Below are 25,566 nucleotides of genomic sequence, written 5' to 3'. Positions count from 1 at the left end.
GAAAGCCACACAATTTACTATTTGTGGTGTAAAGTAGGGGGTACTCTTATCTCTACTAAAATGACCCAAGAAAAGCCTGGAGGGCTGTCTCTTGTTTTGGACTTTAATCAATATGGTTCATCTTATTCAAGTCAAATATTATTTTAAAGTGTGCCCACTTTCTCACTCTTTATCTTTCCATGAAGAACTTCAATCTTTTTTTGTTGTTGTTGTTTCTCCTTATAAGGAAGTAATTCTACATGTTTGATAATTTTAGCTTCCCTTTTCTGAAACTTTTCATGGCCAACTTTTAGTATTTAGTCCTAGGGATCTAAAGGGGGTTACAAAGGGGTGAGTGAGAAACAGAAGAATGGGAAGAAGAGAGGTGAATGAGGGAGGGGATATGAATAGAGCTGCCAAGTACTTTGGAATCCTCCTTAATCTCCACTATTATACATCTTAAAAATTCATTAAATAGGTATTTAACAGAAGACTTAGTCACAGCCCGACTAACACTTTGCAGGAGTTTTGGAAGCCCCAATATACTGTCAGTCAAACTGAGGTAGTTTAAGAAATGCCAGCTCAAGTCTAAAAGGGCTCTAGCTGCTGACAAATGCTTGAGTTGGTTTGGCTTTCAGATGTGTGACAGTGTCAATAGACTCCCCCTACCTCCAATTATCTTTTAAAAATATGTTGCCTGCTCTTTCTCCTTGTATACTTTGAGAGTAGGATCCCATAAACGTACATGAGGTTTACTAAGATATATTCACACACATTCTCTTATTTATGTAATGGCTGCGTACAGTAGATGGGAAATCCTACAGACATAACTGTACTTTGTGGCAGGGGCAGCTTGGTAATGATAATTATGACATCCAACAGGCCAGCTGAGGGGAAAGCCTTCTCCCACTCTCAGAATTCAAGCAAAGTCTATGAATACTAAGATATCCTGCCAACTAGTCTAGAGTAATGTCAGGAATTTAAGTCCTTTTATTTCTTTTCTATGCCTCCCCTCTCCCTTTTAATAATAAGATAATAGCTTTAGATCTTAGAGATTATTTAACCTAGCCAATTCATTTTATAGATGAGCAAATTGAGCCACAGATAAGTGAAGTGATTAACCTAAGTTCTCTTGTGCAGAACCAGGATTTAAACTCAGGAAGCATAACTACAAGTTCCACACTCTTGCAACTACACCCAACTGCCTCTAGAGTGGGACCCCCAAGTGTGGTACAGTGGAATGAGCAACGAAGTGTTTGTGATCTTGAAGGCAAAAGATCTAGCTATGAGTCCTCACTCTTCCCTTGAGTAGTTGTATGACTTTGGGTAACTCACTTAATCTTGTGGGTCTCAAACTTCTCCCTCTAAAAAACGGGAATACGAATAGTAAGGCTTTGTACTTCCCATATTTATTATGAAGAAAAAGTTCAGTAAACCATGATGTGCTCAATAAAGAAAGAGATCAAGACTGAGCTTGTGACTTCAATGGTGCAGAAAAATTCCCTCTACCAGCATAAGCTGGTACCTTCTCTGCCACTCAGAATTGTTGAGAGCATTGAGATATTAAATGAGTTGCTTGGGGTCACAAAGTCAACTATTTTATGAAAGTGTCAAATTCAGCCCATTAAGGCAATATTGTGAAGGGCCACACACCCTGGGACTTTTCCATGCTTCTACAATGCTTTCGACTAAGGTGGGACCTTGATACAAAGGGGGTCTATGACACAAGAAGATATGAGAAACTGATTGGACTATTTGGTGGATTTTCCTCTTTTCAGGTTCTTATGCATTATATTAGAGTTAAATTACAAAATATTTTTTGAATTGCAAAACAAAATATACTCAAACAGATCAAATCAGATAATACTAATAAAGCAACTAACATCATACCTGGAACACAGTAGGTACTTAATAAATGCTTGTTTCATTCCCAACAGAATATTCACTTAAATATGTGATTACTTAAAATGTCAACGATCCCAGATATGTCTTAGAAAATGTGCAATTTAAAAACTCTCTTACATAATCATATTTCATCTTCACAGTCAGAAAAATCAAATCTATGAATTCTTGAACCCTGGAACTCTCTAACTTGGATTAAATGAGGGATCACTGGCAATATTTTTGAAGCTAGTATGCAAAACTTGGCTTGGCCTATTACCACCCTGTGACTGTGGCAGGCAGAATATAAGAGCACATACAAAAGACAAGTACATTCCAAAGACAGGTAAATTAGTACACAATGCAAATGGCATGCAACTGAATTCTTTCAGACCAACTGGATTTATTAAGGTTGTCTATGAAGAGGAGATGAGAAGGAAAACAAGCTAGCCTGTCATCTGGTGACTTTTCTGGATTTAATGTCTAATTCAAACATGTTTGACAGAGCTTTACATTTCATGTGGTTGTTTGGCTAAACTGCCCATGTTGACCACTTGCTGTGCTACTGCATATACATTGTCTAAGCCTGTGTAGCTCTTATTCTCCTGTCCCACTTTGCCCAGGGCCACAAAAAACTCAACTAGGAAGTGGTTGAGACACTATTTGAACTCAAGTCATCCCAACTCCAAGACCAGTAATCTGTCTACTACCACTCCACCTAAATTACTTATATGGTCCTTTTTTTATCTCTAACATTCTATAATTCTTTACATATACAAGGGAAAAAATGACAATGTTAAAAAAAACTGCTTCTTACTGTTCACATAACATGTAATTTTTTTTTTAAATTAGAGATTATCAAGCTTTCTGTCTAGGCACAAAAGTATCCTTTTTTTAAAAAAGTACATACACATAAACACAAATACATTAGCTTTTTCATTAGAATGTTTGCAGAATCTACCTGATACCTGTAGATATCAGAGTAGATATAGTTTAATTTTTTTTTAATTTTAATAAGAAAATATAATATAATATAATCATTATATATGATATAATCATTTAGAAAAAGGTTTGGGAAGAGAGTGAGTTTGAAGGAAAATATGAGTTATGCTTCTGACTTGTGGAACCAAAAATCCTACTTTTTATTGGATTCAAAAGTAACTTTCTAAACATCATGAGAGTCCTCAGTATACTTTTCTAGTAATAAAGTGGCTATGTCATCTATAAAGCTACCAAATTAAAAGGACATTTCATTGCAATGATTAAAAAGGATAACTTCTGAAAACATTACCAGAGAATTCAATTTAACAAACATTAATTAATTACCTACTATGTGTAGAAAAGCCTCATAGCAAAGTACATAGAATTCTGGGGTCACGAAAACATAAATTTAAATTATGTCTCTGACATTTACCAGCTGGACATAAATCATTTAACCTCTACTGCCTTAGACAGTTCCTTAAGATTTAGCCATGACATCAACTGGGTTGTATTTGGTGGATAGAATTTCCTGTGAGAAATCACTAACCTTTCATATATATGCAAAGCACTGTACTAGGCACTAGGAATTCAAAGACAAAAATATGGAAAGTGATGGATGGTAAATTTCTTTAGGTATCATATTTTCTTCTACCCCACTCACCTACAACTAGAACCTTAATGAATCATTATTGTTATTGCTATTAGACAGAACTATTAGATAGAGCAAGTCAATAAACTATGGTCTCCCAGAGCATCACTTCCCAATATATGTTGTCTCCCCCATTAGGATGTAAGCTATGTGGGGCCAGGGAATATCTCATTTTTACATTTATGTCCCTAGCATTTAATGCAGTGCTTGGCATATAGGTGATGCCTAATAAATACTTTTTCATTCACTTACTTAACAATTAATCCCTGTACTAATTTTAAAATACCAAACAAAACCATGAAAAAGATTAAAAACAGCCACTTGATTCATCAGTGAATAGGTATCAATTAAGTGTCTACTATGTACCAGTCACTGGAGGATAACTCCACAATTGTGACCCTGGGTGACTGTGATAACAGCAGTGCCTTCTGCATACAGAGGACTGAGAAAAGGGTATGAGTCTGAGGGAAAAGATAGACTTCTGTTCTGGACATGTTGAGTTTAAGATGACCATAGGAATCTAGTTCTAAGTGTCAAATGAGCTCAACAACTCAGAATCACAGAATTTGAGAGCTGGAAGTGACCTAGTCACCCCATCGTGAAAAAGGAAATCTCCCCTACAACACATCTGACAACTTGTCGTTCAGTCTCTGCTTCAAGATAGCCAATGAGAGGGATATACCACCTGAGGTAGCCATTCCACTTTTGGACAGCTCCAATTGTTAGGAAGTCTTCCCTGATATTAAACCTAAATTGTCTATTTTTAACCTCTACTGAATACTTCTAGATTGGCTCTTTTAGCCCCCAAAAAGGACATTTTAAATACCCCCAACATATAACTCTTCAAATACTGCACACAGCTATCAATTCTCCCCGCCCTCTAAATATTCTTTCTAGACTATGTACCAGGTGTTCCTTCAACTTCTCTCATATGATTTGTAACCAAGGCTTTTTACCTTCCTAGATGCCCTCTCCAGATACCCTTCCAGCTAAATTATTTTCACTAATAAATGAATATAATACTACAGACAAGGGCCATCCAAAGCCTTCTTAGTCCTAAAAGTTATGCCTTACTTAAAGCAGTCAAACCTTTAATAACTTTCATGCCTGCTAGAGTATGTTGATGATATATTGAATTTGCAATCCACTAAAACTCTTCCATCTTTTTTACCCATACAAATTTCTGTCTAACCATGCCTTCCTCATTTAGTACTTTTAAAACAGATTTTTTTGACTCTACATGTAAATTTTTATTTCTCCTTACAGAATTTCATAATTAGATTCAACCTAGTGCTCTAAGAGCCCAGAATGTCAAAGTCACAGTCAATCAGCAAAACTCCCCAGTATAGCCACTAGATTAAAATGTAATTGGGAAACTTGAATAAAATGTATACATACATTGCACATATATATGCAACACCTATATACTTCAGGCAGGGTTCCTATCCTCCACTTTCCTCCAATTTAACTTAAAAAGATCTTCCTATATTGTTGTCCTTAGCTCTCTCTGCTGGTCTCGTATTATTCTGATGTTGAGAATTCCTGACACCATTTTTCAAGAATCATACTATGCTCTTATGTTTCTCATATGTTATCTGCCTTTGTTTTCCTCTTTTGAATATATCCTTTTTATTTCTAAATTGGTTGGTGAATTTCCTGCGCATCCATACCAATCTCTTCAGACATTTTTCCCACTTTTCTCCTCAATGGAATGATTTCCCTTTAAGTGTTCAGAATGTCATTCTTCAGGGTTTCCCATTCCTACTTGGCTGACTTCGGTTGTGAAATTTGAGTTTATGGAATCCTACAAATCCTAACTTCCTCAGAATCCTTTGAAATCTTCTCAGACTGTGCTTGGATATTCGTTTCTCTATCACAGATTACAGGAGGAAGTGGTCACTTCCCACCAGGGTTCTGATTACTTTTATTTCACTAACCAGTTTGTCCCTGTTACTGACAATCAGATCCAAAATAAAATTTCCCCTTTTGGTTCTTCTACCATTTGAAGGATGAAGATGTCATTAAGATAAAATCAAAATACTATTAGCTGATCTGCTTCTGAGAGAAAGAAAGCTGCGGCAGATAGCTACATAACCAACGTCCCCCATCACTACTATATCATGTGTTTTTGCCAGGTTGATGCCTAGTCTATTTCTTTTTTCCTTCTATGTAGTCTATCATATACTCTAATGATAAGTGTTTTTATTTCTCCCTCCATCAATCTTCATCTAAACGCTTTCCACCACACTTTTACCCAATGGTTCCTGAATTTCCTCTCACAAGTATGCTTCCTTATTATTATTATTAGGGCCCCTAGTTCTTCTTGCCTGTTGCCCCAAATTTGGATACATGTGTATACTCATTTGATGATGCCGTTTAAGCCGTCTCCTTCCACAGATTTTGTTGCTTGTAGACTTTTGGCCTTTAACTGCTATTCTCTATAGTTACTCTCTGTGGAATCTAGCTTGGTGAATATACGAAAGCAGTTTTTTCTCTCCTTCAGATGATGGGGAATGGGTGCACTAATGATAGAATGTAGGGTGGGTAGGACATGTGAAAAGTATTCAAAACAACAAGGAATGAGTTCCATGTATTTTAAAGCCATTTTGATTAAATGTGCAAGACAAAATATATACTTAAAATCTCAGAAAAGTAGTATCCAGCTCTGAGAGGGAGGCTGTTTCCACTACGCTCTCCCTGTTTTCCCACATATAAGTAAAGGTGATGAGGAAGCACAAGTTGGAAAGATGCTCTGACTGGAATGGAAAAAAGGAAGAAAGACTTTGGGAAGAACTCTGAAAGGGTAACGGGTTGTAGGGGAAGATATGTGAAGATTGTGAAGGTGAAAAGAAGGGGACACATTAGCACTGCCAGCGGGACTGGGGAACTGTGGGGAGCGAAGGAATGGTTTTAAGAATGCCTTAGGTACCAGTGCCACACAAAGAAATATCGAATCTTTTTATAGTCATGACTAGTGTCACAAAGGGAAGGTATACAATGTTCTATTCTCTTTGGAGTCCTGTAGCTGGGGAGAGAGGACGTCTGGGGATAAAGAAGAGCAGGAGGTAAAAGGAGTAGGAGAGAACATTTTCTTGGGTAGAGTAGATGACTTACATGACCATATAAGGCAATCTTGAGGAACAGAAAGGGAGCTGTAGGTGGTCATGTAAAAAAAAAAATTTCAGGAGGGGGATGAAGGACTGAAAAGCACAACTTTTTAAAGCTTCCCCATGCTCTACACCCAAATAAAGTTTTGAGTTGTACTCCCTTTGCATCTTTGACGAATCAGCTTTAGTTCAGTAAGAGAACACTCTGCTTATTGCTAAGGGTCTCCATAAAGCCTATATACAGTAACTCTACCCTAGGGCCATCTCTGCCCCAAACTTTCTCTGTGACAGGAGGTAAGTCATTTCTCTCTCAGCATTAGTTTTCTTGAGAGGAAAACAAAGGAACTTGATTAGATGATCATCAAGACCCTGTTAGTTCTAGGATTCTGTGAGTATATATAAAAATGTTACTTGTTTGAGTACTCCTAATTTTTTCTACAATACTCTGAAGGAGATAATGGAGCTTCCCAAAATAACTAATTCTTGGTAATAAGATCTGGTAGATGCACCTTTCATTTACTTCATGGCCAAGATGTGGAAAAAAATTAAAATGCTTTAGAAAGATATGAATATTTCCATCATTAAAAAATAACTTTAAGAATATGCTAATCCATAGTGTTTACTCAGTTTAACTTTCCCTACAGCTCATTTACAGTGCTAACTGTAATAACAGTCCCTGTTGGGCTTGAAAGTGAACTTGAAATCCTGTTTCACAACTGTATTTCTTGAAATAAAAGTTAAATTTACAAGTAGTTGGAAATTTTCTGTTTAAATCAGGAGTCCCTTATGTTACAGTTTTGAAACTATGAGATCTCCCAAGGAGAGTATGGTGGAGGGGTACACTGATGAAAGAATCTGGGGCAGGTAGGAAAAGTGAAAAGTATTCAAAACAACAGGGAAGGGGTCCCATGAGTAATTTTTAGCTATAGTCTTTCTTCCTACTGAAAAGGACATTAATTTGTGAGTAGGACAGAGCACAGTAACTCACGACATGCCTCCTTTCCCAGTACAAGTTAACTATGGAATGAGAGGAAGAGGTGGTAAGATGGCAAAGTAGTCAGGCTTTGCCATTGGCTATTTGGTGACTCCTGGTTCACTCTGAATCCATTGTGTGTGTATTCATATGCAATAATACAAGCATTTTTATATTCTCCACTTTATAAAAATGGGAATTTCATTTTGTTCACAAAGGAGGTATCCAGTCAACATTATAGCTACATGATTCAGGGTCAGTTTGATAAGGAGCAGGGGGAACAAAGAGGAGAACAGAAGAACAGGCGAAATCAATATTTTATTTTTTCACAAAATAATAATAATAAAAAGCTTTATTGGCATAGCACTTTAAAATTTAGATGATATATGTGTGTACATGTGTACATGTAACAAACATGTAATATACACACATATATGCATATAATAAAATCTATTTTGAGATTTAACACAACTCTTCAGAGTAGTTTACCTTATTTCCAATTTACAGATGGCAAAACCTGAGGCCTGGATTTGGACTTTTCTTTGGTTACATAGACAGTTAACTGTAAGCTATGGGCTTTGAGTCTAGGTCTGCCTAATTCCAAGTAAAACATTCTATTCCTCTGCCATGCTACCTATGCCAAACTACCTCAGTCTTGGAAAATGGAAAGACTTGGATTTAGAGTGATGCAATCTAAATTCAAAGCCCAGTTTTGAAGCAATATGCCTTAGAACAAATCATTTAACCCCTGTGAATTTTAGTTTATTCATCTGTATAACAACATGGATTCTTGAATTACTTACCTCACGGGATTATTGTGAGGAACGTGCCTAGTAAACTTTTAAAGGGCCATACAAATATGAAAGAATGATGATAATGATCATGATTATGATGATGACATCATGATTCTAGACTATCATGTAATTTGGGAGCCAAAAAGTAACACACCTAACTGTACTATAAAAATAATATTTAAAATTTTAATGTCAGTTAAAGCTCATCATTTGCCTTTATCAACTGCATATGGAGTGATAAATTTTGAATCAGCTACATGTTATTCTCAGTTAATGATCTCATTACTTTTTTCCATAGATGCTGACATCATGTAAAATAAAATTTAACAAACATATACAGTAGTCTAACAGTAGGAAAAGAGATTCACTTAATAGACACAATGGTTCATCAGCATGCGGGGAAGATGTGAGAAAAGGCAGTGATTTGAATAGTCTATGAAGGATTCTACGTTACGGTGCTACATTTGATCAATCCCATGTATCCAAAAAGTGCCAATTTTTATCTACCATGCACTACCCAGGAATTATAGAAAAAAATGAGGTAGATCATAAGTTATATTAGCACAGCTAGAAATGACCACAAGCAGAGCAAGTATACCCATGCAAACATGCAAAGAGGAAGACAGGAAAAAAGTACTGAAGCACCAGAGAGAGACACGCATTGGTTAGAAGAGATTCTCTAAGCATACTAACCTGCTGGTTCTAATGAATTTTCTACTTTGTCGTTAACATCGAAAACACGATCATGAACACCTATAGTTTTCATACAGCTGTCTATAACGAAAATAAAGATAACAGCCAAATATGTTAGTGAGACACCCTTAAACGCCCCATTTTCCTTCTTTTTTTTCTCTCTTTCTCTTTTTTTCTGTTCATTTAAATATGTTATTTTTTAATTCTCTGGTATTTATTATTCGAGGGCCAATATTGTCTTCTAGTTGCTGTACATTTACCACAGTCTAAGAAACAACAAGTTAGCGAATGCTATGTACTTAATAAAAAGCTTTATGAAGAATGGTAAGAAAAAAATATGATGAAAACTGAAACATGAATGCTGATATACAGAACAGATACCACAGAGGGTTTAACAGTAAAAAGTTTTACCATAGCTAACCAGACCACACAGTGAGGCATGCACTAGGAAAGTCACCCTGGAAAGATCATTCTCCTGAACTTACTTGCTGGACGAACAAAGACTTTGAGCTTTAGACAGGACTTCCTTCCGTTATCCGGAATTGCTGAGGCTGAAAAGGTAAAAACAAGGAAAGAAAGAAGAGAAAATGGGAAAATAAAATCTCTAATTATTCTGCATTTCCAAATATGAAATAGTTCATATCAATCTGTCTTCTGAACAATATTTTACTTCTTATTTTGAAATGAAAGTTTCAGATCTAAAGATAACCATTCATTCAATAAACATTTATTAAGGGCTTACAAAGAGGGAAAATAGACATAATCTCTGAACAGAAACTTATAGTTAATGAGACTATCATTTGAGGAGAATAGTCTGATGGACACTCTCCTCTTTTAAAATGTCTAGACAAGAAACTTTATCTCACACTTCTAATTTTATTCATTCCTATCATCTCAGAAGAATAAGAAAGAAGCCCTATAAGGATCTTAATAATCTATAGAAATAACATCTTTGAATTTTTTCCCCAGAGACACAATTTCTTGGCTAAATCTTTTAATAATTCTCTCTAGAGAAAATAGAGGAAGTTTTATCTGTCATGCTTTCAAAAAAAAAAACATACCTCTTCCTTACTACAAAAACAAAGCCCACCCTAAGGTCCAAAATGAAAGTAAAAATTAACTATAGTGACGGTGGAGAATTTAACATAAACTTGTTTTATTTTCTGAAGAAAGGCAGAGTTTCATGCTCACTGAAAGTTTATCTGTCTATAGTGTAGGTAATTCACTTGGAGTCATGACTATGAACTTGGTTCCATGTTTTAACTAACTAAGCTAACATTATAACTTACTACATCTTCCTATTATAAAAAACAATGGCACTTTTAAAAAACTCAACACAAAGAATATTTTTTTAAAAAAATGCTTTAAATGAAACATACTTTATGTCATAAATGATTCAGTGAAAATCAGTAGCATTATATAAACTTAAACTTCCTTCATGTTTTAAAGATTATTCTTCTCCTAATATATAAAGTGTGAGCATCAAAGGGTATTATAGAAACCTCTAAGACCTCTTAGTAACTGCCTGTTTTCTCCTCCATCATAGATGACTTAAATGAACATTGTCATTCTCTTTTCCTATGTGTATTCTAAGAGTGGACCCTTTGTTTAAAGGACACAAAGAGAAAGTGATGACAGCCAGGAAGCACACAGATTTACAATTAGATTTGACATCATCTCAGCTACATAAAAATAGAATTTCATTTTTTTCTTTCTCTCTTTTTTTCTTTAGAAAACTAAAATTATTCGTGTACACATACAGAGAGACTCTGAAAGGTGAGAGTCTACAAGAGGATTAGTCTAATCTAATTAAAACATATCCCGTTATTGCTTAGTGTAGTTAGTATAAATTATACTCTACTGGAGAAGAACTTAAAATTTCAACACACAGAAAGAAAAAGCATAAAAAAGCTAAAGTAATCATACTTCTCTTCCCTGGCACTTGCTGAGGACTAACTAACTGCGTGTGCAAAAATGCCTTTCATTTTTAATGGAAAGGCCGAAAAAGTGCACAGAAAAGTTGCTTCTTCCTCCCTCCCCCACCCACATATTCTGACAAGCAGTTAAAAGGTGCTAACAGCTGGCTTCGCTGGAGGCATTCATTAAATCAAAGTCAGAAAAACTCCCTCTACTGACATTTACAGTAACTGGTGTGCTATTTAGGGGAGAATATTTGCACTCTGTGGTTTGATCCAGGAAATGGTGTCCTTCCTGTGGCCCTTTATTACAAGAGTGCAACTCATTAGACCTTACCCACTGTGTGTAGATAACTCTCATTTACTAAATGATATGGATCCTTTTGGCCAGTTTCTGAATCATTCATGGAAGGTGGTGTTAGGTGCATCCAATGTTTTTTGCATCGTCCCATACAAATTCTAAGCTGAACTCATTCGGAACTCCTGTGAACTGATTTACCACATGAAAAAGCTGATTTTATAGGTGATGCAGCAAGATATGCCAAGCTCAAGGCAGTATCAAATGTTTAATTGTTTCTGTCTGGAGGTAGTTGGATTTTATATAGGTCTTTTAAATTTCTATTTATCAGGAACCTTGTAAATCTAAGTGAACACCACCTTATGGCTCATATAAATAATTAACAGCAATCTTACGTTATACAAGAAAACAGAAAAAGAAATCCTTTGAGAAAATCTGTTTGTATTTGCACCAGCCTTTTAAAAGGGGAAACATGTAGAGTACAACATATTGTATAGGCTCAGCTACACTATTCTTTGAGGGGAAAAAGATAAAAAAAAAAAATTATACTATCTTAATCTGTCTCTTTGCTTACCTCCACCCCACCCAGCTAATATTCTCTATTAAGAGAAAGCCTGTCCAATGAAAACATAATCTGGGTACAAAATTTTCCAGTCTAACAGTTGATTGATACAACTTGTGGTACATACAGTTCAAGTTCAAAGATAACTCTAGCACTATATTTACAGTTCAAAGAACAGATGTTAGGTACTGATCACATGAATGATGAAATGCCTTCCTGCACCCAAGGTTCTTTATTCTACATATTTCTGGCAAATGGAATAACCTCCACATTGCCTGCAGTTACAACTCCATTCTGGGAGTCTTCTCTCTCTTTCTATGCCTCCTCACAAGTGTCTCCTGGCACACCTTAGCTAGCCATCAAGGTATAGAAGAAAAGTCTAACATTCACCAGTCTCCTTGAGGAAATGACTATCTGCTACAACAGGTGCTTTCAATGAATTTTTATTTCTTTCCTCCTTTTCCATCTTGAAATAAAGGCAATGACCAGTTTGCTTTCCTTTCCTGTCCAAAAGAACTACCCACAGGGCAGGCATCAAGAGGACTTCTCTCATCTGTCTTTTTTATACACATACCATATAATCTTACCATTCAACTCCTGCCTTAAGAGACAAACTTTTCCTCCTCTCCCATATGCTGTTTTATTTTTTATTTGCTTGTTTTCCACATTCAGCATAGAGACCTTTCTATAAGCCAACCTTATTCATTTTCCCACTCTAGGTGTGGAAAGATGGGAAGGTAGATATGTAAACTATTGCCTGAAGTAATCACAATACCGACTTCATGGTAAGCTTAAAGGAGGGTTTTTACTTTTTTGGTTAAATGGGAAAGGGAATCTATAGTCACTTCTAGAATACATAAAGGTGGCCCCCCCAAATGCTTTGCCATAAGCAAATAGGGAGGAGAAGAAATGGAACATTTCAGAATTTAAGATAATATAGTTGAGGTGTATGGATATTTTATTAAACTCTGAATTCTATAAAGAAAATTTCCTCTGGGATCACAATGCAATGGAAAGAGCACTAGCCTTAGAGTTCAGATCTCACTTCTGACACATTATCTGTGTGACCTTGAGAAAGTTACTTAACTTCTTCTCTCTGCCTCACTTTCCTCATATGTAAAATGTTGGGGTTGGACTAGATGACATCTGAGAAATCTTTCAGCTGTAAATTTATGGCCCTATGATTAAGAAGACAGGTGAGTGCTAAGTATGGGAATAAGAGGGGAAAGATTCAATATTCTACTGACTACAGTGAAGTCCCAACTGAAGAATGAAAAACACTGATGTGTGCTAATATAGGTCTATTTATATGTACACGCACACACACACACCCCACAGTAATAAAAGAGCCAACTTAACAGCGATAATATTTTCTTTACATAGACCAAAATCACATGCAATATAGTTAACAGGATAATTATGTAATTAACTATGAAACTTATGGAAAACTAACACCTATTCCTAAAAAACAGCAATTCCATATTACAGAATGGGTACAATCTAAAGGATATCCTAATATGTTTGATACACCAGTGAAGCTTAACTGCCCTTTAGTTAGAGACAGTATTATCAATTACTTTATAGCTGCAATAAAATTCTCAAACTAGTTTGGTATTACCAAGAAGTACAAAAATTGCTCTTTGGGGGAGGAGGAGCTAGAAAATAGAACAGTGATGTAGGGACATTAAAGAAAATTATTTCCAATTCCATTAACCTAATAGCAACCTTACAAAAGAATCCCTATGGTCCACTGCCTCTATTAATCTGCAATTTACAAGTCAAAACCTTGCAATATTCAGTGAAACAAATTCTTAGTTAAAGGACCACTACATCAACTTGGCCCAAACTCCAGGGCTTTTTACCAGATTGGCCAGTTATCTTCTCTATGCCATGACTACAGACTTGATCTGTAACTCTAGGCAATCCTGAAAATGGTGAAAAAGCATGCGGCTCAACTGAAATCTATCACCACTACTGAAAAGAAATTATCTTCACCTGAATTTTAAATATTGACTTCTTTTAAAAACCACACTAGTTATTATAAATGCACATATAGGCATATACATAGATATGTACATATGTATAAATGTGTACATATCAATATAATATATAATAGCACTGAGTATATACACACCATTTAAGTCAGTTCAGAATGGAAACTTTCAGGAAGGCCAATAAAGAGAACTCAGATAAAACATGGCTCCCAAATGGTGCTTGGAAATCAAAAGCTTCCCAATGTCTGACTTTTTAGACTGAGGGGCCTGGATATTAAATGGCATATTCTTTTTCACCATCAGAGCTACTTGGTATACAATGTGCTGTGGTCACTACTGAACAATTTGATCTATCACCACCTTCATTCTATTGTTACAAGTACATTTCAAATACTTCTTGAAAGAAGGCAATTATAAACTATTGCTTTAAAAATGCTATAAGAAATGTAACAACTGATTCTTATCACAGCATTCAAAAAACCATTCTTCCATTTCCTTTTCCAGGCAGCTTAAAGTTTGTTTTTAGTAATGTAGCCAACCTGTATTGTCTGAACCAAAATGAAGTCTTGTTTTAACTCCCGATCTCCTGGGTGAACCCCACCATACTGGCACCAAAAAAAAAAAAAATGAATACAATAGGAAAAATTTTTGTCTTACAAAAGTGAAATCTTTCAATGCAAGAAAAATAAATTGGAAAGTGGGAAAAAGGAGAGGCAGTGGTTTAATTCACCCAAAATGAAAAGGCTGGAAAACAAGTCGAGCCTCTTCTCAGAAATGAAAACGTTCAAGTTATATAAAACCCATCTTGACAGGCCATACTATCCGTTAAAGCATAAGCATATTTCAGTTGGTTCAAAAAGGAGTCTGAATAGTCTATGGTAATGGCTTTTCTTTGCTACAGAAAGATGGAATTGAAGGTTCTAACTTTGGATATATTTCTAATCTTTTTATATGAGAAGTGTAGAAAAATCCCTTCTAGAACCTACATGTGTTTCACCTTTTCAAGCACAATATCATTCTCATTAGTCAATTCAACATTTCTGCCTAACCTTATACAACCCTCAAATCTTCATTCCCAAAACTAAAAGCATTTTCCTTTTCAGTATCCAATGTCAATCGTAATGCTTTGGGAAGTTTTATTTTTGAGACTAGTCAGCTGCTTTCTTCTTTTTAAAGAAATGGGCGTGTGTGGGAGCATTAAAAATGCAATTTTCCATTATGTTTGCCACAGGCAATATTTCTCAATTTGTGCAAGTCAAAAGAAAAGATGGGCTATTAGTTGTTAGCAGAGCTGAGCTTTTCCCTGTTGGTTTTCATGTGGTTTACCATATAACACAAATGTATGTAAATTAGCCAGGTAAATGCAGAATTAGATATTAATATTCCTCTCACAATGAATGCTAGAAAAGTAGCCCAATTTACATAAATGGTACTACACAAAAGTCTGCTGGAATTTAATGAATCAATAAAACATACTTTGTATGTATGGAGGGAGAGAGCAGAATGAAAGAAATGGTGACGAGTATGATAAATATTAACCAAGGCCACATGAATCTTTTAGAAAATGGTTAACAGACCACCTAAAATAGAAGTTGCATTTCTTCTCGGTAAAGGAAATACCAGAAATGATTTTAAATATACTAATTGTTCTAGTTCTTTTAAAAATATTCATAAATGTGAGCACTATATTCATTTTCACAGAAAGGACAAAAGTACCAGTTAGGCTGTGAGAGGATAAATCTCATTGTTCTGCTTGTTGAAACGTAAAAATCATGTACATTTATTATTTGCTCATTCTTGATCCCTGCTTTATCAAGCATGCATGCTGAGTAAATTGTTTGGCTATGCAGCTGCAGGTGGCTGCTAATTTTGCCAACATGTTTGATTTCACCTAGTCAGCCCTGTCTCTGTGCCAAATCAGTGGCACATTCAGGTCAAATCCTTAGACATAAGCATTAATGAAAAGATTTGCTGCTCAGGCTGGTAGTCCTGTAGAACCTTAAAATTTCAGATCAAAGTACATATTAAATTGCACTGACTTTGGATAAAGACTTCCTTAAAAAAATAAGAACAGAGAAAAGGGAAAGTTGAACAGTGCAAAATCTCAGAAGTGCCATTAAAAAAAAAAAAAGATTAGGATTTAGAGCTTAGAGGAACCTTAGCATCACGTCATTTATATTAGACAACAATATGCTGCAGATGAAAATGCAAGCCCAGTGAGCTGAAGAGACTTGCCTAAGGTCACAAAGGTACCAATTGGTATTTTAACCCAAGTCCTCTAAATCTAACTCTGAAATCTGTACTCTTTCCACTGGACCACACTGTCTGACAAGGAGAAGTGCCTGAGGTCTAATCTCATTCAATAAAGAAATCCTCAAGTACCATTCTCATTCAATTCATCTTTTCTAACCACTTAGAGAAATATTCCCAATGGCATCTTATCATTATTTAAAATGAAGACTTTTTATGCTAAAAGATAAATTTTGGCAGACCCATTAGTATTCCATAGCATCCTCTAAAATTTGCTATGGGGACAAATATAAGACAAACTTGCTTTCCACAGAGATTTCTGAGAGGTGTTCAATACAGCAAATATTTGAACTCTTACTAGGTGGCAAGAAACTATTCTGAGCATTGGGAGGATAGAGAAATCTTTAAAAGGCACAGAATCTGTAATTACCATGTCTATACACATCTACATCTGCATCTACATACTCATCTACATACATCAATAACGGGAGGGGGGGTGATAAGCATCTCTTCACCAGAATATCGTTTGTCCCATGTAATTTGTAGTCCACAGCACTGTGTGGATTGGAAATAGGCTGTGTGTGTGTGTGTGTGTGTGTGTGTGTGTGTGCACGCGCGCGTGTGTGTGTGATATAAGATATGGCCAAGAGTTGAAAGATTGGATTTTGGAGAACTCTTCCCACATCATTTCAATGTGATTTCACTGGTGTGGGGAATGCCTTCCATGAATGCAGACCACAATCCCTTCATATCTTAAGACAGTCTTTGTGAAGTACTCTTGACGAAAAAAAAAATTATCACTACCAAATGTATGTCCAACCTTCTGGCAACAGACCTCTGGGGCAGCTAGGTGGTGCAGTGGGTAGAGCACCAGTGCAGGAGTCAGGAGAACCTGAGTTCAAATCTCACCTCAGACACTTGATACTCACTAGCTGTGTGACCTTGGGCAAGTCACTTAACCCCAAATGTCTCATCTTGAGTCATCTCCAGTCATCCTGATCAATATCTGGTCACTGGATTCAGAAGGCTCTGGAGGAGAAGTGAGGCTGGTGACCTGCACAGTCTTCTCTCACTCAAAACAAAGTCAAGTGCAAGTCATGTCATTATTTCTCTGATGGCATGGTCTTCTTAGACAACGAAGGACAAACACAACAGGCCTCTTCAAGTCTAGCCAGAGTGATCCTCAAGCAACATCTACATAACCCACTACTGGGTCCATACTCAGGTTTTTCCCCCAGACTGTCCTTCTCCACCATGGCTTTCAATCACTTTAACTAGTTGCTTACAAAAGGAGCTAGAGTCGGATCAAATTCTATAGCCTGAGCTTACTTAGAACAGTGAAATGACTGGGAAATATGCTCTATATTAGCTTGAAAAAAACAAAAGATATTCTAGATTCTTTTTATTAGGTGTTAAAGGCCCAAGTGAAAGCAGAAACACTTTTATTGTTTTCACTGAAATCAGCATGCATCTTAATATGCCAGAGTAAAATAAATCTTTCACTAACAGTAACCCTCATTATAACCACATGCTGAAGACTGAGACTGCCTGAAGAAACTTTAAACCGGGTTTAACTTTTTGTTTTGGTTTCATATTTGTTTGTTTGTTTGTTTGTAGGAAATTTTCCCAGACAGGAAGGGTCTTAATAATTTCTTTCAATCTTAGAGGAAGTTTCTATTTCCTCCATTTAAAACTGAAAAAATGACAAACACACAACTTATGATTATTTCAATCTTTCTATTATAGATTAGGAGAGGTATTTTGGTTTTAAAGAAAGAGACATTAGAGATAATTAACTGTTTTCTCACAAAAGTTATTCTTTGGCTTCAACTCTTGATAGGCAGAATACTAAACAGCATAAAGCAGACTTCTTCCATTCTCATCGCATGAACTGTTCCTCATTCTCCATTGGCTTGTCCTAATCCTATACTCCTATATGCCATCAGTGTTACTATTACCCAGTAAACAATGAAAGTTGTGAGTCTGACAGTACTTTAATTTTTAAAAACCAACCAAAATATAGAGAAATTTAAGAGGTGAGAAGGAACACCTCATAAAATTTTTCCTGTACTTTCATAATCACAATCATCTTTATTCTTCTTGACAACGTTCCTGGAAAAGGATCTGACTTAGTTTAAACATCTGAACCATGAGATTTGAACTTTATTCCTGGTACAATTTTTGGCTATTTTGCGCCCATACACAAATCATTTAACTTGCCTAAACCTCAGTTTCTCTAAGTACACATACACATACACATACACATGCCACAGAGCTTATTTCACAGAAATGTTGTAAACATTTATATACCCTCTAGGGACTCATGCATATAAGGTCCCTACAGGTTTAGAATACCATTACTATTCTCAGCAGATCGACATGACAAGTTACACGTCTAGGACTTCATCTGCATCAGGGTTTACACCATTAAAACCTCTATTTAAACAAGACTGCTCGGGGTGGGAGGTGAGGGTGCATTTACTGTGGCTCTAATACTGAGAATGAGTGAGGACAAGGAAAGCAGATTCTGCTGACAGCTATTATAAAAGTGATTTACAAAATCTGGCTGAAGAAGGAACCTGGTGAAGAGAGCCTTCATATCTCATCTGCTTTAGTGAAATGGATTCTCCCATAGTTCTTTGGAAATCAAGACACTTTCTCTCAAAAATGATGCTGAAAATCTAAGTAGTAAGTACTCTAAGGTGTTACAACACTGTTAGCATGCTGTCAGAGAGAGGAACAGGCAAAGAAATCTATAAAATTCTACTGAAAAGCAGCTGGGCCAGTAGGAAAGGCCTCCTTTTCAACTCGGCTGTCTTTTTGTAGTGTCACTACAGGGCTAACGCCAGGTCCTTGAGACGAGATCAGGGATTATCATCATATCAACATCATACATAAGATACTTGATTACCACTAGTTTAAATGTGTCTTATTCTATTCTTGAATATTCTTAGATTATTACATATAATTCATTTTTGCGAAGTCAACTTGAGCTTTTATCATAGTCATAAAATAGTGTATGCTATCATATCCCAATCCATGGTTTATACAGGTTAAAGTTTGTGAGTTTTTCCCCTTCTCTACGTCACTCCCTTGTATTATGCTCCTAGGGAAGCATTACTATTAATACCTTTGCTATACAGTAAAGTAATATATATGTATATGTACATATATATATTAAAATTTAATAAATTAAATTAATGGACTAACAATATTACCCAAGAGGTCTGAAACAGTTAACATAGACCTTTTTTAAAGGAATTAACTTGTTATTATGAGGAATAATTTAGGCATAGGAGATAGCAAATTACACTGATATTGTAGGACATTTCAATCTACACAAATTTTTTGTGAAGTATATTTTCAGTTACATACCCTCCCCTCAATAAATAAAATATTTTTTTTAAAAACTACCAAAAAACTATGTTGTTCAATGAACATCTGTAATATTGAGACTCTCATATTAGGGTGAAACTATAACTCAGAATCCAAACGGAAATCTGGGAGGACAAGAACAGCAAAAAGGAGCATCTTTCTTGATTCCATAGATTAAAAACCAGAAGCAGCTGGGATGTTTCATGTTCATTGATCACTCAGTTCCTAGGATGCTACTGAAACTTTAGATCTAACATTATTTGAATTGGTAGTTTTCACACTGAACAAGTCACTTATCTGCTGACTTAGTGATTTCATTTCTAGAATGGGAATACTAAAAATTGTCTTTAGAGAGCTGTAGCCTTGCACTCTAGGGGATATAATCAGGGCCTGGAAGAATCAAAGAGCAATACCCATGGGTAGAATCTAACGGGAGAAAAGCCTTTCTTTATAGCACACTGTTATTTCCCTTTTCCCTTGCCACCCACAACCCCTAGCAGGGAGATTGGGAAGATTTTACAGAAGGGGAAATTGAGGCTCAGAACCATAGTGTCACTTGCCCAGGATCATGAAGCTAGTGCCAGTGTGGGGACTCAGATTCTGATTCCTTTGAGTCTAAGACCGGCATTCTAACTACTGTACTTTGATACTATATATATATACACAAATACATTATAAGGTACCCACAACCGATAACAAATGTTAAATGTCTTCAAGCCATTTATATTGGTCAAATACATCTGAAAATACTAATTCACTGTTACCATGTCCATTCTGGAATGAACAGAAAGCTGGAAGTCCAAAGGAGAAATCCTGGTATCCTAGACAAGTCATTCAAACTTTTTTTCTCCCTGTCTCCATTTATTAAATGGGGATCATAAACATATTAACTACATTGGAAACAGACTGTATATCTGGGAAAGTTCGGGCAGCTGCTGCTGCAAAAAAAAAAAAAAAAGATACTACTTAAAAAAACTACTTAAGAAGACTGTCATGAGGAGAAGAGCTTTTAAAAAATGGAAAAATAAGAACATTATATAAATGAAGGTAAATTCTTCCAGGACAGGTAATTGTGTCTTCATTATATTGTCTGACATGGAGGACGGATGTGACTGATTCACATGGAAGCCTAATGAAAATGGTGATGTCACTGCTGAATCTCTTTCGCCCTCTAAGTGGTCACATAAATAAAACTTCAACCCCAACCTATAGCACTGCTCCGACAGGAATAATTTGTTTATTGTATATCGCATCTATGGGTGTAATTTCTGAAAAAGATAACTCACAAATACCACTAATAAGTACAAGAAAGGGAGGGTAAATTCTAAACATAACTTGAAACTAAAACATTAATAAAGCAAATGTCAAGTATCTGAAACATCTACAGGAGTAAGAAAAGGCTACAAAGCATAAACTACCTTGAAAGGTGCAAGTCTTGCTTTCTATAACAACGCTTCAGGCAAAAGTCTAACATGGTAAATTACAGGTGAATTACCAATCTTTATTGGCTGGGAAATTTCCCTAAACTGATGAAATCCCAGGCCCAGTACAATTGGATTCTGGAAGATGCCAATGGAAGTTCCAATGTTGACTGAGACATTACTGGCTATGTGATGCCAGACAAGTTAAGTTACTGTTTCCCAACTTCCTCTTCCATAAAATGAGGTGCTGGGCTTGATATCCTTAAGGTCCCTTCCAGCTCTAAATATATGATTCTATGATTATGCATGTGTCTATGTCTCTGTGCATATGCGCAGTTGTGTGTGAATAAGCTGATTTAATTGTCATAGGAAGCTCCCAATGAGGAACTTCCTTGAACCATGTAGATCAATATTTTCTCGGAAACTTACACATTTTGATTTACATGAAGGATTGAGAGGTTACTTCCCTAGGGTCACAGTCATTACCTAAAAGTAGTAGGACTTGATCCCAGGTCTTCCTGACTCTAAAACTAACTCCCTATCCAGTATTCCTCTTCTAATATATGGATGTGTGTGCATGATGTACACATGTGCATAAGTGTGTATGTGATGTGGGTTGTATAGAGAATTCATAGCTATTCCCAGCTGTCTTTGGGACAACCCTATTTGTGACTTAGCATTTGGCTCCTTTCAGGATACTTCCTAGTTTTGTTTTGTTTTTTTTTCAGCACTGAAAAGATCTGTTTTGGTATAAGGACAGACTGGTCCTGTGGCAACACAGGGGAAGGACAGGGTATTGCATCTTTTAAAACAGATAACTTCTTTTTCACTCTCCCAGAGGGAATAGGTGGGATTGCCTTCAAGCCCATGGCCACTTCCATGTGAACCTTGGAATCATATACGGAAGGTTATGCTGGGGCCCTAAGTTGTCCCAGCTTCTGTTTTGTGCTTACTTTCCTAAACTGGAAAATTTAGGATGTCCTGGGTCCACTGAATAGAACTGATTGGAGGCAAGGGAATCTTTTGGATCTCAGATGATCACCACTACCACCACCAAGCCTTGTCCTGCCTCATCAGATGATGACATGGACTTTGAGTGGGACAATGCAGAGAGAAATGACGTGTAAAATAACTAATCGGCAGCCTTATACAATGGTGTTTTGATGAGTTTTAAGTAACATGCTCTCAGCAGACTATTATATAGCTATATATAATAGTTATAAGGTAAGTTACCAAATCCTGCTTAAAGTTGTTCTGTCTATGTATGCGCGTATGTATTCCATCCCTTGAAGATTCCTTTGGATGACGCAAATTGTGGGGGAGTCTGGCCTCTAATTTTTCTCATACTCAGCAGCTTATTATATCCCCCATCCAGTGCTGCAGAGACAAATCAGTTAAAGCTCTATTTGTGACTCATGTCTAGGGTCTCTCCAAATAGGGGAATAGAAAGGTATTCAGTGTACCATACAAATCCAGTATGCTAACTGAAACAAAAGACTTAGAGCCCATACTGACTGAACAACTTAAAACAGAATTTAGAAATTTAACTTGTAGGTTCTCTTGGGGGGCTGACATACTTCATTAGAACATAAAGCAGTTTGAGGAGCCACCATATAGATGCTTTGGCTTTGCACTGTCCAAATTAATCTCAGTCCATGCCTTCTTAGTTGGAGGTCATTTCCTCCAAGGGCACTGGAGAAGTCCTTGGGGGCTTCTCTCCAAGTCATCCATCAACTCTGACCAAAAGCCCCAGGTCCTCCTCATCTCTCAAACTCATAAGATCACTTTAAAGCTCAGATCTCTCCATCCCAGGTTATATACTTTTTTACCTAAGATCAAGAAATAACAAATATAAAATGCGAGCCCCAAACTCAGGCTTATGCTTGCCTAGGTAAGACATATGCTCAGAGACACATGGCAGATGGGTTGGATGATAAGAACAACTGCCCCTCTTATACTCCACACAGAAAGTGGATCATAACAGTCCTGAATTGATGTGCCAGCCAGAAGGGAAGAGAGTCCAGAAGGTAGGGACACTCCATTTTAAATTTAAACATTTAAAGCTCTTTTTGCTCAGCAGTCAGTAAGGAGACTCTTTGTCGTTTCAAAGTGCAGGTCCTTCAGCGTTGAGCCACACATGAGCAGAAGCAGGCCCCAAAGAGATTCCAGATGGTCTCAGGAAGGGTAACTTGAGCAAACTGCCTGAGATGGCACTACTTACATATAAATGTTTTTCCCCCAAACAGGATCATAGATTTAGAGCTATAAGCAGAACTCAGAGATCAACCCATCCCACTCTCACAGTCTATGTAAACAAGCAGTGGACAGCCAGAAAAGCAAATGACTTGCCCAATATCACCTACAGGTACAAGATGGGGGTTCAAACTGAGATTCTTGGTTCCAAATTTAGTTTTCTTTTTTATGCAATATTCTGAGCACGTCACTCTCCTGGCCCAAAAAAGCTCTAGGGGTACCCAATTACCTCTGGGATGAAATATGAATTTATCTTTTGAGTGTCTGAAGCACTTCAAAATTAGACTAAAGTCCACCTTTCCAGACTTAATTTCCAACTCTTTCCTTCATGCACTTTATGTTTCAGCCCAACTGTCCTCCCCACTGTTGTCCACATACCATGATATTCCATGGTCCTAAAATCTACCCTTTCCTCACTTCCGCCCCCACCTCACAGAATCCCTAGCTTTCTTCAACCAGCAGCTTAAGTGCCAACTGCTATACAGGACTCTTCTTGATCTCCCTAGGTGCTAGGCTAGTCTTTTACTTTAGAAATTGCTGCGTATGTATTTTGTATTTAGGAATATTTACACATGTTATCAACCTCACCCCCCCACCCCAACAGAATAGAAACTCCTTGAAGTCAGGGAGTACTTCCCTCTTTTGTCTTTGTAGCCTAGGTGCCCAGCACAGTGCCTACTACACATAAAATTAATAATTGCTTGCTGAATGAACGAGCTAGAATTTTAAACATTCCAAGCTATTTGCAATACATGCTTTATGAAGTCCATGAACATTACTGGGTATTTTTTATTTGTCATACTAAACTGGAAGATTTGTTATATAGTCTTCCATTGGGAGGTGTGGTGTGGTGTGGATTTACATCCTTCCTTTTCTTCTGCCTTGGGTGATTAGATTAATACTATTTCTTGGGCTAGTATGATTTTTCTTTCCCAAAAGTGTGAAGTTAAAATTGGCACTGAAGTCGGCTAATTACAAAACTCATTTGGTGCAATTCATATTTCAATTTTATAAGCCTCCTGTTTTAAGAGATTAAAAGAGTCTGAATAGACAAAACATAAAAGTTTAGAGAGTAGGCTTTCATGTAAGAAGATCCTCACTCTTCAGGTATCTGTAATGTGATCTTTAATCCGTATTATCTAATGTATGACATCCCTCCCTTTTATTATGACTGCAGAACCATAGACCTTGAACTTCCCAGAGGCTACAGTGCTGCTGGGAAAAGTGACAGGTTTTTTTTTTTCACTCCAAATATGTTGGGAAAATTTATGTCCTGAGACTGAGTTACTGAGAAATAGAGGTCTGACGTGCAATCAGTCCACACCACTTTCTGTGGAGCCAAAGTGATGGTGCTCAGATCTTTTCACTCTGGTGAAAAGATCATTACCATGCTACTCCAGGGAAGTTGGCCCTCCTGTAAGTGAGCTCCTTTGTTATGAATATGGAACAGATGGAGCCAAATCTATCTGCTCCATAGGAACAAAAACACTTATAACCTAGCTCTCTCTATTAAAGACTCCACTTAGCTCCTTTATACCACTGGCTTTCTGTGCACTGCTGTGAGGTTTTGACTTTATAGAAAAAGGCACTTCATGAAAGCAATAGTTCTTCCTCTTAAACCAAAGTGTCCTAAGAACTATAGAAGATGAATACATAGTTTAACCTACAGGACTCCTCAGAAATATGCAAATATACAAATATTCAACCATTGAGTTAAATTAGGGGTGGGGTGAGGACACATTGTGGGAAGAAGGAATGATATCCTCCAAGTTGATACAAAGCCTGTCAAAAATCCTAACTTGCCAAGTAGGGTGATAAAGATGTCAAATGTGCCATTGACAAGATTAACTCTAACAGCCTTGGTGAAAGAAAATGCCAGGATTTAAACTTGTAAGTGTCAATTTGGATCAATTAAAACAGAACTGCACAGAAAATATACAACTCCTTAAAGGCAAATATAATTAGAGTCCAATCACAAATATAAAAATAATACTATCTTTTATTTTTCCAAATAATTACTGTGAGTTCCTTAAGAACTAGCTTTAACATAACTACAGTATTTTACTATATAAAGACATAAATTACATTTAAAATCAAAGTAGCTTACAAGGTTCACATCTAGTCTGCATGTCCACATGGTAATATATTATATACCCAATTACTTTAGCTGGGAAAAAAAATGAAGTACTCTTCTTTTCTCATTTTTGGAAGATTTGTACCTGTGATTTCATTGGTGTAAAACCTTGTGATGAGGAAACAGGAAGTCAGATCTGCAACCATTCTGCAACTTCTAGTCTTAGAAAGTTAACTGGTACACTGAGGTTAAGTGACTTACCCAGAGTCACACAGTCAGTCTGTGACAAAGAAGACTGAAACCTTGGTCTTCAGTGATACTTCCTTCCTTTCTCATTACTTTTACTATATTGATGTGTTTAGTGTC

At 36.6% G+C, this 25,566-nt stretch overlaps 1 protein-coding gene and 1 long non-coding RNA gene across 4 annotated transcripts in view; one reads left to right on the top strand and one right to left on the bottom strand.

Annotated features, from left to right (window-relative positions):
• EFNA5 (ephrin A5) overlaps positions 1-25,566 on the bottom strand; it is a 329,974-nt gene that overhangs the window by 6,097 nt on the left and 298,311 nt on the right. Inside the window, exons 3-4 of one of the 2 annotated variants that reach the window (XM_072597279.1) lie at positions 9,543-9,608; positions 9,058-9,138 (exon numbers count right to left, since the gene is read on the bottom strand). In XM_072597279.1, coding sequence (XP_072453380.1) covers positions 9,058-9,138; positions 9,543-9,608 — 147 coding nt within the window. The remainder of the gene's footprint in view (positions 1-9,057; positions 9,139-9,542; positions 9,609-25,566) is intronic. The other variant, XM_072597280.1, reaches the window with a different exon arrangement.
• LOC140496902 (uncharacterized) overlaps positions 1-25,566 on the top strand; it is a 79,426-nt gene that overhangs the window by 36,263 nt on the left and 17,597 nt on the right. The window contains exon 8 of one of the 2 annotated variants that reach the window (XR_011964440.1): positions 1,120-1,441. The exons of the other annotated variant lie outside the window; for it this stretch is intronic. This is a non-coding gene — a long non-coding RNA (uncharacterized lncRNA). Of the gene's footprint in view, positions 1-1,119; positions 1,442-25,566 lie in introns of those variants that run through there. 2 annotated transcript variants of the gene reach the window in all.

This window comes from Notamacropus eugenii, chromosome 3 (genome assembly GCF_028372415.1).
Source record: "Notamacropus eugenii isolate mMacEug1 chromosome 3, mMacEug1.pri_v2, whole genome shotgun sequence".
NCBI classification, from domain to species: Eukaryota; Metazoa; Chordata; class Mammalia; order Diprotodontia; family Macropodidae; genus Notamacropus; species Notamacropus eugenii.
Note: the sequence above shows the minus strand (reverse complement) of the source record. Positions and strands in the feature narration are given on the sequence as shown.